This window comes from Lactuca serriola, chromosome 3, assembly GCF_051521515.1.
Source record: "Lactuca serriola cultivar US96UC23 chromosome 3, Lser_US96UC23_V15, whole genome shotgun sequence".
NCBI lineage: Eukaryota > Viridiplantae > Streptophyta > Magnoliopsida > Asterales > Asteraceae > Lactuca > Lactuca serriola.
In genome coordinates this window covers 164403227-164416639 of record NC_136410.1, presented here as the reverse complement: position 1 = coordinate 164416639, position 13413 = coordinate 164403227, and the positions used below count along the sequence as shown (strand labels likewise).

The 13413-nt window shown below is 31.2% G+C and overlaps 1 protein-coding gene across 1 annotated transcript; it reads right to left on the bottom strand.

Moving 5' to 3' along the window:
- Positions 1-8211: 8211 nt before the first annotated feature.
- LOC145093336 (SNF1-related protein kinase catalytic subunit alpha KIN10-like) lies at positions 8212-12972 on the bottom strand. The gene is made up of 12 exons (XM_079031443.1): positions 12873-12972; positions 12660-12733; positions 11912-12100; positions 11649-11833; positions 11374-11556; positions 11149-11280; positions 10771-10956; positions 10599-10688; positions 10421-10504; positions 9707-9841; positions 9371-9622; positions 8212-8662 (listed from the first exon to the last, which is right to left on the bottom strand). Exons 3-12 carry the CDS (start codon positions 12096-12098, stop codon positions 8549-8551), a joined length of 1548 nt encoding a protein of 515 aa, XP_078887569.1. The 5' UTR covers positions 12099-12100; positions 12660-12733; positions 12873-12972; the 3' UTR covers positions 8212-8548.
- Positions 12973-13413: the final 441 nt, after the last annotated feature.

Below are 13413 nucleotides of genomic sequence, written 5' to 3'. Positions count from 1 at the left end.
GGTTTTATTTTTTATTTATTAAATTTTATTTTTAAATTATTGTTATTTTAAAATAAAATATAAATCTCACACATTTTGTACGCAAACCTTGATGCTCGAGTGTATTAAAGAGGTCTTTAGATTACAAAAAGGCTTTATGGTTCGGATCGGATCCCATAAACCCAATCGATCAAATAAAATTTACTTAAGTGGGAATATTGTGAAATCTCCCTATCTAATAAACAAAACCAACTGGACACGTGTCATTACAATCATCCATTTTTCGCCCTATGTTAAATTACTCTATTACCCCTTCAGCATCCTTTCACGTATCATTAGGTAATAGATAAAATAGGTAATTAGGTATGGAATTGAATTAGATTAGATTATATATGGAATATATGGAATATGGAATTTCACGTAGCATTACAAATTGAATATGGATGGAAATAATGATATTGTATCGAAATCTTTGGAATATTGAATCTGGAAATATCGATATTTTCTAATTTGAAATTTGAATATGGAATATCTGCTGTATACATTAAATCAATTCCGTTACATGCCCGATTAAGACCATCTAAAAATGGTATGCATATCAATCAATTATTATGCGCATAACATACTATATCAATCATATTCCGCTTCAATTACTTAATTCAATCTTTACGACAGTCTATGCATCTCGATTCTGCTTCTTAATTTCGAATATTCAATCAGCAACTTCAATCTTTCGGTGAGTTTCTCATGATTATATATGATTGCTTCTCAATGTTTGTGTTAATCGTATAATTGAAATTTTTTTTCTTCTTCTGCGACTTCAATTTTGCTTCTCATTGAATTTGTTAATCAAGGTTTCTATTTATCTTTGATTCAGAAGTTGTTTATTAATTATTTTCTATCTTAAATTCTTTATTCGATCCACTCAATTGATCATCAATGTGTATGTGTATGTGTAAAAATAAGCTTCTCTTACGTATGTCTGTGTTAATCATCACAGACATTGATCACATGTACTGTTTGAATGGATTGCTATTATCTTTGTAGTTTCAATTTCGATTTTCTGCATTCTTTAACTATGAAGAAGAGCAAATTGGACTAATATACCCCTACCACGGCCTGCAATTTTTTTAATTTAATTTTTATTTTATGTAAGCCCTGTTTCTCAATGTCCTTTGCTGCTGTTGATACTTACTTTTATATTGCTAAAATACCCTTTTTACCCTTTATTTATATTTGATCATATTATACGGCTTTTTAATCGTAAAGGCCAAATTTATCTTTGTTGTTCTGTATTCAATTTCGATTTTCTGCATTTTTTGGTTATGTTTGTATACTCAATTTGTTGTTATACATTTGTAAAATTCCGTATTTACCCTTGGTATCAACATCAAGATCAATTTTCGTTATTTTAGTTTTCACTTATTTACCTGTTATAACATGCTTCTTTCAAACAAGTAATTATAACAAAACAGTTAGCATTTCTTTTTCTGTCAAATTTCTATAAAATACCTATATAAATTTTGAATCACACTTTGCACTTTCTGTTTTATGGCTGTTTATAGCATTTAACGTTTGTTTTCTGTCTAATTTAATGTAATTTTTTTTTTTTTTAACTTGCAAGGTACAATGGAACATATTACTCCTATAAAGGAAATTGACTCAATCAAGGACAATGCTATAATCTGTAATTTATCATCTTTTAGTTTAATTTTCTAAATATATGTGTGGTTGTCTATGTGTGTGTATCTCTTTAAAAATTCTGCAATTTCATCATTTTATGACCCCCATTTGCGAAGTTGAGTATTTATTTCCAAAAATGCGAAACTCCAGGGACAATATTTGAAAATTTATGTTTTCTTCCCCAATTCGCATTCTACTGTGAAATACTTCGCATCTTCATTCTTACACCCTTCGCATCCCTTCACATTAATCACCTTCGCATTTTAACCTAATTAATCAAATGCAAACCACAAAATTTTCATTACAGATGCGAACACAGTTTAGTTCTTGAACTCTAAACTTGCAAAATCAAAAATTCATATGTTGAACCCATATGCGAATATTAACCCAATTGACTTCAAATTGATTCACAGATGCAAACACTCGATTGTTTTACTTTCGCAAAATGAGCATCAACAACTCCACAATCGAGTTTTTAAATTCTTGCAAACAACAATTTCACAGTCCTTGACTTCGCGTTTTTCTTCACGAATCATCCCTCAATCATCAATCCAATTGCGAATCAAAACTCATATGTTCTTGCTTTATCGATTCATCGACTACACTCATACAAATGCGAACAATACTCAATTTCAAAATCGATTGAAACTTATAGCAAAGCTAAATCCAACTTCGCATTCAAAGCACACAAGTGTTATTGATTGCATTCATGAAATACTAACAAGATAATATATTATAATACAAATATACATATTTTAGGTGGTGAAATCGTAACAGCCTAACAATTTGGTATGCAACTTTATTAAATCAATAAAAAAAGTTATGCAAATTGGAAAAATAAATAAAAATATATCTTTTGTTGTTTTAATTAAGGAAATAAATACTTTATATGAATACTCACCTGGAAAAACGCATATTATAATTGTCTAATTTAATCGTAACAGCCTACCAATGTACTTTCTTCTTCACTGTTTGATTGTTTTTTTCTGTGTGCTGATTATAATTGTCTAATTTAATGTAAATTTTTTTTTTTTTAACTTGCAAGGTACAATGGAACATATTACTCCTATAAAGGAAATTGACTCAATCAAGGACAATGCTATAATCTGTAATTTATCATCTTTTAGTTTAATTTTCTAAATATATGTGTGGTTGTCTATGTGTGTGTATCTCTTTAAAAATTCTGCAATTTCATCATTTTATGACCCCCATTTGCGAAGTTGAGTATTTATTTCCAAAAATGCGAAACTCCAGGGACAATATTTGAAAATTTCTGTTTTCTTCCACAATTAGCATTCTACTGTGAAATACTTCGCATCTTCATTCTTACACCCTTCGCATCCCTTCGCATTAATCACCTTCGCATTTTAACCTAATTAATCAAATGCGAACCACAAAATTTTCATTCCAGATGCGAACACAGTTTAGTTCTTGAACTCTAAACTTGCGAAATCAAAAATTCATATGTTGAACCCATATGCAAATATTAACCCAATTGACTTCAAATTGATTCACAGATGCAAACACTCAGATTGTTTTACTTTGCATCCCTTCGCATTAATCACCTTCTAACATTGAAGACTTGTTTGAACCTTTGGAGGTACTTTACATTATTTTTAAAATTGTTAGTTTAATGCACTTATGTTTTTAAATTTTAAATGTTTTTTCATATTTAGAGTATATTGTTATAACTAAACTAAAATACACTTTCGCAAAATAACATTTATTAACAATGAGCATTATTTTAATATCCAGGAAAAGACAGTCATTATTGTTGGTACTGTTAAGGGAATACGTCATTATCCAAGGTTGGTTTGTTTCTCAAACATCCCGTGTTTTCACATGGCCAATTGTATGTTGCTTTATCTAGAGTAGAAAGTAGGGACGGATTAAAATTGTTAATTTTAGATAAGGATGGTAGTCTCACAAATAAAACTTCCAATGTCGTTTATAAGGAAGTTTTTGGGAATTTATAAACAATGCTTTTCTACCATCTTTTATTTACTTTTCTACCATCTTTTATTTACTTTTCTTGTATCGTACTTCATCTATCATATTAATTAATTAATTTTTACAACTTTATTGTATTTGACTTATTCATATTAATGCTAATATCACTATTCTTCATTTTTTCTAAACTTTCATATCTTTTTTTTGTTACAAATTAAAAACTATAATTATATTTCAATTTATCACCCGTGGATTTCCACGGGTTTAAACCTAGTAAAATATAAATAACTTAATGCATCAAAAATACATTTCAAATGCTTTCGGTTTGCTTAACCATTCACCTCATGTGACATACTTTCTTTTTAGCTAATGATTTTTCTTTTATTCGTTGGATTTGTGAAATTAAATCGGATTGTCTATAACTAGATAGTTGAAAGTAAAATGGGACAGAAAGATTAGTAATGTTTTAAGCTTGTAATTATATAAAATGGGTTGGTTCTAGGTTTGTTGAAGTATGCACGCTCGACAAATACTCGTCGCTTCCAACCTTAAATGTTTGTGTCGGTGGTACGATCTCGTTTTCATTATACTCACATATTCATTTATTTCATCTCCGAGAATCATATTATGCAATATGATACAAGTATACATAATCTCACTTATTTTCTTCTCGTCAATAAAAATTATATGATATTTAAATATATGCCAACGTTTTTAAAGAGCGTCAAACACTTGTTTAGCATCCTTCATTGTCTTCTCTTGAGCTCTCTTGAACTTTAACCTTTTTCGATCATTAAGACAAGACAATGACTTTACAAAACAAGAATACTCCTGATAGATCTCATCCACAAGATAATACTCGTACCTATATTATGTCCACACACATCAAACGAAGAATTTGGTGCAGTTCCAACCTCAAATGTTTATGTCTGTAGAACGATCTCGTTTTCATTTTACTCGCATATTCATTTTTTTCATCTTCGAGAATTATATTATGAAATATGATACAAATATACATCATCTCACATATTTTCTTCTCGTCAATAAAAACTGCATGATATATAAATATTAAATATATGCCAATGTTTTTTAAGAGCGTCAAACACTTGTTTAGCATCCTTCACTGTCTTCTCTTGAGCTCTCTTGAACTTTAACCTTTTTCGATCATTAAGACAAGACAATGACTTCACAAAACAAAAATACTCCGGATAGATCACGTCCACAAGATAATACTCGTACTTATATCATGTCCACGCACAAACGAAGAATCTGGTGCAGTTCCGTATACATGTCGTCGAATTACGCAGACATGTTAAGCACATTTATGTCATTCACGACCAGCATTCAAGGACGAAAGAATGCGTGACATATCTACAAATCATGTGAGCTCACCGCTTCAAGTATGAGAATTGGATAACCATGATCATCTCGGGTGTATTCAATGTTTAAAAAACTGGTTTTTTAGTTAAACTGGTATGGTTACCGGTTACCGGTTACTGGTTTTTTAGGGAAAATTAAATAGTTTTGAAAAAAAAAATCTCTAAAGTTTATTATGTAAATGATTTTTTTTCATGTGTTTTTGTTCGATTTAACCGGTTCAACCGGTTTTTTTTATCGGTTCAACCGGGTTTTTCTAAAAACCGATCAGTTCAATCCGGTTCAGAAATCGACATAGAAATGGTGATAGTTGAACTGTTCTCTCCCCATGTTCCCGGTCCAACCGGTTCGATCGGCCGGTTCAAACCGATTTTTAAAACATTTGGTGTATTGGTCTTGATGTGCATTCAGGTAATTGTCTCATTCCCAGTGGAGGCAATCTAGGCTTACTAACATTCCATGGAAGTCGTCACGTTCGAATGATCAGTATATGATTGTTGGATGTCACTACAAGTAGGTTTGTGCAAATATCGTGGATAATACAATCTTATGTCACACTTACAAAATGTGTGATGGTTTTGTCATGCAGTACGTCCGAACATCCTAAAATTCCCATTTAGTGCATCGGGGGAAGTGACATATGCTAGTTGATGAAGTACGGCGGTGCATTTTTGTAAGGAGGTAAAACCAATTGTACCTCTAGCATTTACATGTCGTTGGAAATATGAGCACACTGTCGTGGCGTCGTTGACTATACACTGAAACAAATGTTTGTGCATACGGAACCGCCGACAAAATAATATCCTTGAAAATTTGTGTGTTCTTCAAAATAATCTTACATGAGGCATTGGTGAGAAGCTTCATGATTTCTTTGTATGAACCTTCTTTTTCTCCGACGAGCATTTTCGACAAATTGTTGATTTAGTTCTTATATCTTCTATTCAGCCTCTCAGTCTCTTGAATAACATCTATGGTCGATTTAAAAAAAAAAAAAAAAAAAAAAAAAAAAAAAAAAAAAAAACGATGAAGAAGATGAAGATGACTTTTTTAGAGAGAGTGGAGAAGAAGGTTTTGATGTGGTATATGAAGGAATGTAGGGTTGTACTTATAGTTATTTTTTTTATTTTTTTTCTTTTAAATGAGCCATTAGCTCATTCGGTGAAGAGTGGGTGTTGAACTCGGTAGAAAGGTATTGAGTATCGTCTCTGAGCAACGCTTACCGAGGTGGCATCACGGTGTTTGCGAATCCACCTCAAATTCGTCGAGCCTTGTCGGGCCTCAAAATGTCTTCAAATTTGGCATGAGATTGTTATTTTGCATTTGTGAGAACACGAACCTTATTTCTATTCATACAATATTTTGTGTGCATAAGTTGGTTTACTTTTATTATTATCTTTATTGGATCTGACTTCCAACAAATTGACACTTTTGTTGGGATACAACAAATTAAATATTTTATGTCAGCAATATTTTCATATAAGTGCACAACATGAAGTTGATACGAAAATCAAAAATCAACCGGAAGACTAAAGAAATGAGTTAAGCTTCGTCGAATCCTTTGCCCCGTCATTATCACAGGCTATTATCAATATTTAGAAAAATATCTCATTTTCAAGCAAAGTATACATGAATCAACCACATCGAAATGAGTTAAATCTTTCCTAACACCCTTTATGCATTAGTTATCCCAATATATCCCTGTTGGATATTTTAAAATCACTAATAAATATATATAAATAATGTTATCATTAATTTTATATTATTATGGAAATTATATAAAATTGTTGGTAGATTGATTTTATTAATAAATAAAGATATACAATTACCATGTTTATCTTGTAGGTTAAGTTCTCGGTTTAACTCAAGATCTCCTAAATCTCTAATATCTCTCACATTCAGTTATATCTCCATCTATATAAATACGTGATGAGAAGCAGATTTACGATATACAAAAATACATACCAGAATTTCATTTTAGGGATTGTTGTGGGATTTTAGAGAGTGTTCTTGAGATCAACTGGAAAACTAACCCTAATCTCCAAATTCGAAAATCTCAAAGGAACAAGGTATATAATCGTTCTTATTGTATAAGTTTTCTTTTAATCAGATTCGATATTAAAGATTCAAAGTTTATACTTCTACGTTTATGTTTTGGTTATCAAAATAACCAACAATCCCAACCTGAGCAAAAATAAAAAATAGATCCCTAAACTTTTGGATTAGCAATGACGTATTAGCGATGAAGAACGAAAATCTAGTGACATTAAAATTTTAGTATCCGTAATGACACATGTCATGTACGATTGCACACCCAATATGTGCTCAAGACCAGCCATAATCCCAACTCGGGAGAGAACTTCAAGAAAGTCTAGGCTCATTTTTCTATTACCTATATGGACTATAGGATCGTGATCCACACAAACACCTAAAAAGAGTTAGATGGGGAATGTTATGCTATGAAACCACATATTACTATCAAAGACCATATCAAACTTACGGCATTTCCATTTTCCTTAGCCGATGCCGCTAATAGTAATTTAGTGCCTTCTTGAATGATCTTGCAAATTTTTTCTTTTAACTAATGAGTTCTCTTTCGGTCTTAATTCCAATTAAGGATATAGACTAGTCTTTTTCTTAAGCCCGAATACATTACTATTTTTCATGAACAATAAAATCTCAAACAATTATTCCTTTATCCTTTAACATTGAGGTAGGCACACAAAAAACTTGTTCAAAATTTTGAAATTCAATCCTATCCGGGTTTTTTTAAAACCGGGTTCAAATTATAAGATTAGACAGTTTTGAATTTTATACGGATAATACCATCTGCCTTTTTGAATCAAATACCATGAAATTTGAAATCCAATTTTGGGGATGGTTATTTTTATCCGAAAAACATCCTATAATTTCCATCCAAAATCCAAAAAAAAAAAATCAGCTTGTTATATTTTTGGAATCCAATAATCTCCAACCAATATGGCAAAACCCGGAATATAAAAGAAATTCAAAACTGGATTATCCAGAATCCAATAATATAGATTCCTCCTTTCTTATGTCATTGATCGAATTCCAATGAGTATTCTCCTCATATTAATTGATGATATTCTTATATCATCAACATTCATACTAGTTTGCAATGTATAGGTATATTCTTCATATTCAATATATCAGTCATTCATAAAATTAAGATAAGCATCAACAAATTTAACAAAAAGAAAGGCATTAATGATTAAACAACATTGATAATGATAGACTCTAGCAAAGTATTATCATTTTACATTGATATAAAAAGTAAGAAAATAAAGTTGATTGGTATTTGAGGCGTAGTGAGTCAGCAAAAAGATTGGCTCACAAGTCACAAGAGTCGCCTACCCTTACCTAAATGAGAAAGACAAGAAGAGAGAGAGAGAGAGAGAGAGATATTTACATTACATTGGTCTATTATAGCATAATAGCTTTTCTTCACAAGGGAGGGAAGAGTCCAACTCCAAGGAGAAAGCAGGCAGGTAGTTGTGTTGTGTTGTGTTCCTTCATATTTATTTTTTAGGGTTTTACAGGTTTACAGCACACGAAGCTGAGCAAGAAACGCAGCACAAAGATCCAGGAATAGAAACTGTGGGCCCTGGATTCGTTGTAGATCAAGCAGATATTTGTCCTCGCGAGTTTTGTAAAGCTGCAATAATGAAATGGTATTTTGTAAGGTCGGAATCGGAATCCAAGATTCCATTCCGATGGAACCTCGGAATCGGAATCCGAGATTCCATTCCATTCTTTTATCTTGTTAAGAGACCAAAATACATACCCCTCCAATTGTGGATTATATTGAATAGATAATGAATGCTTGTTAAAACCCAAACAAGATTATGATAAAGTATATAATTCTTTTTTCCAGTTATTTGTAAAAAAATAGAGTTATAACTTGTAATTACAATCGTGAAATTCTCGAAAAAAGATTTGTATACTTAATCGAATAACAAAAAAAGATTTGGTTGTGGCTTGTAGGAATGGAATGAACTTTTACATATGATTTTTTTATTTTATATTATATATAAATAACATATATGGTTTTAACTTTTAATAGTAATAATATATGTAATTTAATTATAGCTATAGAGTTTATTATTTACAAAACAAAAAACATAATTGTAATAAAAGCTCATTAAAACCCAAATAAGTTAATAATAAAAATAATTCCTTCTTAATAACTGAAATAAAATAATTCTTAATGCAAAATAATTCTAGTCCAGGAAGGAATCAGAATTCAAATGCTTTTGGGAATGGTCAATTCCATTCCATACTTCCGATTCCACCATACCAAACAAAATAATTCTTAATGCAAAAACATAAATAAATAAGTCGATAATAAAAATAAAAATATTACCTGGACTTCGAATTTGACGACATTAGGGGAAGTCAAGGCACCATCATTTTCAACAATAGTCAACTCATCTCCAAAATAATTATGATTACTTTGCATGGAAATAGAATCATTCACCATGCCTTGATGATGACCTGGCACACCCGGGACCCACCTACATTTCATATTGTAATGACCTATTTTTTTCCAACACACGTTCAGCTCTTGCAAAGCTTTCAGAACCTCTGTCATTATCTCACGAGGATGTGCTCGAGACTATCAAAAAAAAATCAAAAACAATAAGAAAAAAAATGTTTTTTTTTATTTTTTTAATTAATTAATTGTTTCAAGAAACTTAACCTGAAGTCCAAGAGCCCATTTTCTTTCGACTTGGTTTCTGATATTCATTCCTTGATATTCCATGTAAGCAGATGGGCGTTGTGCCATAATTGGAGAAGTAGGAGCTTCGTTTGAACTCATGCGGTTGAATCCATCCTGTATTTTTGTTCAGCCAAAAGGGCAAATCGGTAAATTCACAAACTTTGGATATATCATATCATATATGTAATACTGATACGTGTATAGACCATAGATATATATGAGTAAACAAAGCTTTTTTCCCATTTTATAGAATACATGACAATCTTTTTAAGGATGGTTTTCATGAGAAGGGCATTTTTGTCTTTTACACAAACAAGATATATCCACAAGCTTTTCAAGGACGTTTTTCATGAGAAGGGCATTTTTGTCTTTTACACAAACGAGTAAATAAAGTTTTTTCCCATTTTATAGAAAACATGACACTTTTTTTAAGGATGTGTTTTATGAGAAGGGCATTTTTGTCACACCTTTTCAGGTGGGACCCAAAATTTTGCAATTTTTGTCTCATTGACATCCGTCTGTCCCACCTTTTTTTGGTAGGAAAAAATTTTTGCAGCTTTTGTCCAATTGACATCAATCTGTGCCCAATCTTTTTGGGTGGGACCACAAATTTTGTACTTTTTGTCTCATTGACATCAGTCTAAATCCTATTTTTTCATATTCTGAAAAAAAAAAAAAAAAAAAAAAAATTACCAAGGGTTTTTGAAATTCAGCTCCAAGATAGCCACTCGAGTTACGAAACCTATTGTCCAAAAGCAAATAATACGCCACTGTACCCTACATAAAATAAACAATAATCATAAATAAATAAATAAACAAAAAAACATATCCATTAAATTTTTTTAAAAAATAAATAAATAACAATTTATACCTCATTTTGCACTCGGTTGCGAAGAGATTCAATGAGGGTATCGCGATCAAACCCCATCTTAACCACCTCCATAAGAATGTCTTCATCCGTCTGTAAAAAGTAAAAACACACAATTTTACTTAAATGCCCATGTAATTAATAAAGAACCAAAAGGGTATTTTCGTAATTTTGCCTTTTTCGCTTGTTGCATGGAATCGGGTGGTGGGACCGCCAGATAACGTGGGAGATGGGCTTGGAACCACGGGTGTATACGGATTTCAGGAATAGTTATTCGCTTCATGGGGTCCACCACAAGCATTCTTGGAATTAAATCTCTTGCTCCAGGTGATAAGTGACTAGGTAGGGTATATATTCCACCCTGGAAATTAATTTTTATTTTAATTATATAAGATTTGTAATGATATAAATAAGCTTAGAGAAAAAAAAAAGTTTTACTATAATGGACATATCTTGAGGTTTTTGGATGAGTTGGAGCTGATGTGGCATAAATAAGCTTTACTATTTACTATTATAGGTGCTTTTATAAACTGTAATAAATTTATGAATGTACCTTAATTTTCTTGAAGAGGTTAGGAATATTTTCATCATCAAAAGGAAGGGTCCCACATAAAAGAGCATACAAAATAACACCACAACTCCACACATCAACTTCAGGTCCAGCATACAGCTTCCCAGATATAACCTAAAAAGTAAAAAACACAACACAAAATCATAACCATTAAAAAAAAATTAATTACTTTTCTTAATTTTCTTTAAAACCCCATAAATCCATTACCTCAGGAGCAGCATAATTTGGGCTTCCACAACTCGTTTTAAGAAAATGTCCATCACGCATGATATTACTTAAACCAAAATCAGCAATTTTCACATTGCATTTTGAATCTAACAAAAGGTTTTCAGGTTTAAGATCTCTATGAACAACCATGTTCCTATGGCAATATTCAACACCTGATATTATCTGCTTCAAAGAAAACGAAATTATGTTATAAAAAATTAAGAAAACACTCAAACAGTTAATGAAAGTATGTAACAACGAATGTTTTAATTCACCTGTTGAAAGAAATTCCTCCCTTCATCTTCTTGTAACCTTCCCTTTTCCACAATGTAATCAAAAAGCTCACCCGATTTCACATACTCCATAACAACATAAATATCTGAGGGTGTTTCTATAACCTCATAAAGACGGATGATATGTGGATGCATGAACAATCTTAAGATCTTGATCTCTCTTCTAACTGAAGAAAGATGTTGTTATATGGTGAGAGAGATATTGAAGATGATGAGATGTAAATCAAATAATTTTAGTTATTTACCTTTTTCTTCCATATCCATGTTTTTTATCTTGCGTCGATTGAGGATTTTTATGGCAACTTTGTGCCTTGTTAAAGCATGTTCTGCAATTTTCACCTTCCCAAATGAACCAATCCCAAGTGTTTTTCCAAGCTTGTAGTTCCTCAAGAACATGTCTACACTGCTTGTTCCATGACCTGATCCCTCCATATCTAATCAGATCAAGAAATTGTTGTAATTTGTAACAATTTGTGAAAAGTAACTAGAATCTATAAGCTCAACAAGTTGCAGGTTGTGTGTTGTGTGAGAATGTGATGCGAATTTGATAAATCAAGAACATAATTTTGGTGATATGGAGATTTGATTCGGACATTTTGTGATTAGCGAGTGTTGATATGAACATCTTACGAGGTAAAGCTTTTTAACTCTTTTGTAAAACCTACAAAAGCTGATTTTTCCTGTGTAAAGTAAAACAGAAACATGTATCGAGCAATAGACCCTTAAAACTGAAATGTAAAACATAATATTATTTAAACCATCACGCGAAGGAATCTCATGTCTAGAAAGCAGAATTCCTTTAACCTCAAATTAGCAAATACAAAATGAAATTGATGGATTGTGCCGACTAAAAAAACCCCAATTCTGAAGATCTGATTTGCATCATTGAATAAGAAGTAAGAACAATCCTCGAAAGATAAGAGCAAACGCTAACGAAATTATATATCTAGACATGCAAACAAACAAAACAAGAGGAAATTTTTAGAGACTAACCAAGTGAGAAAAAAACCTAGCTCCGTCGATTCTTAGGGTTTTCCTTTCCCGATGATCAATCCAAACTGCGAATTCTGTCAAAAAAAAAGAAAAAAACCCAAATGTGAAATTAATCGAAAAGATGCCTCAAATGCATTTGCTTACAACAAAGTATCATGCATAGAATGACATCTGTAAAGAAGGATGCATGAAAAGTGAGAAAGATTCTCATACCTTCTCTGCAAGGGTTTGAAAGAGGGGATGGGGAAGAAAACCTTCGTGAATGGGCACACGAGAATAATTGAAGAGATTCAGTTCTCTTTTTCACTCGAAAAAGACCTTGCAATATAATATTCGATTATTTATATTCTTAAAATTAGCTGATGGCGTCAGCAAGTTATAAAAATTAAATATTATTACTATCTGTTTTCATGTTCGTATAAAATAAAATAGTAGGTTATAAAATAAATTAAGCTTTTATAAAAAAAAAAAATAATAATAATTTATTTTAAATAAATTATTAATATATATTAGCTATATGAAATTATAATTATTGATTCAAATGAATATATTAAATTTATTTTGAAGACAAAGGTGTAAGAATTTCTTATATGTATTTGGGTACAATTAACAAAAATATATGATTTTAGTATCTATAAATTTAGTTGTTATATGTATAATTAGTGGTTGTATATGTAAATTGGAGAATAAGTATAATGACACTTGGCAAAATATTAATTAAAATAAATAAAAGATTGGGTCTATGGCACGATTG

Bases quoted from the DNA above. Each gene is read 5' to 3' on its own strand.
- LOC145093336 (XM_079031443.1), bottom strand. From the start codon at position 12,098: ATGGAGGGATCAGGTCATGGAACAAGCAGTGTAGACATGTTCTTGAGG. The intron at 11,834-11,911 runs GTAAATAACTAA...ATCTTTCTTCAG, and splicing joins CATGGATATGGAAGAAAAAG to TTAGAAGAGAGATCAAGATC. The intron at 9,842-10,420 runs GTAATTTTTTTT...ACAAAAATACAG, and splicing joins CTGAATTTCAAAAACCCTTG to GATGGATTCAACCGCATGAG.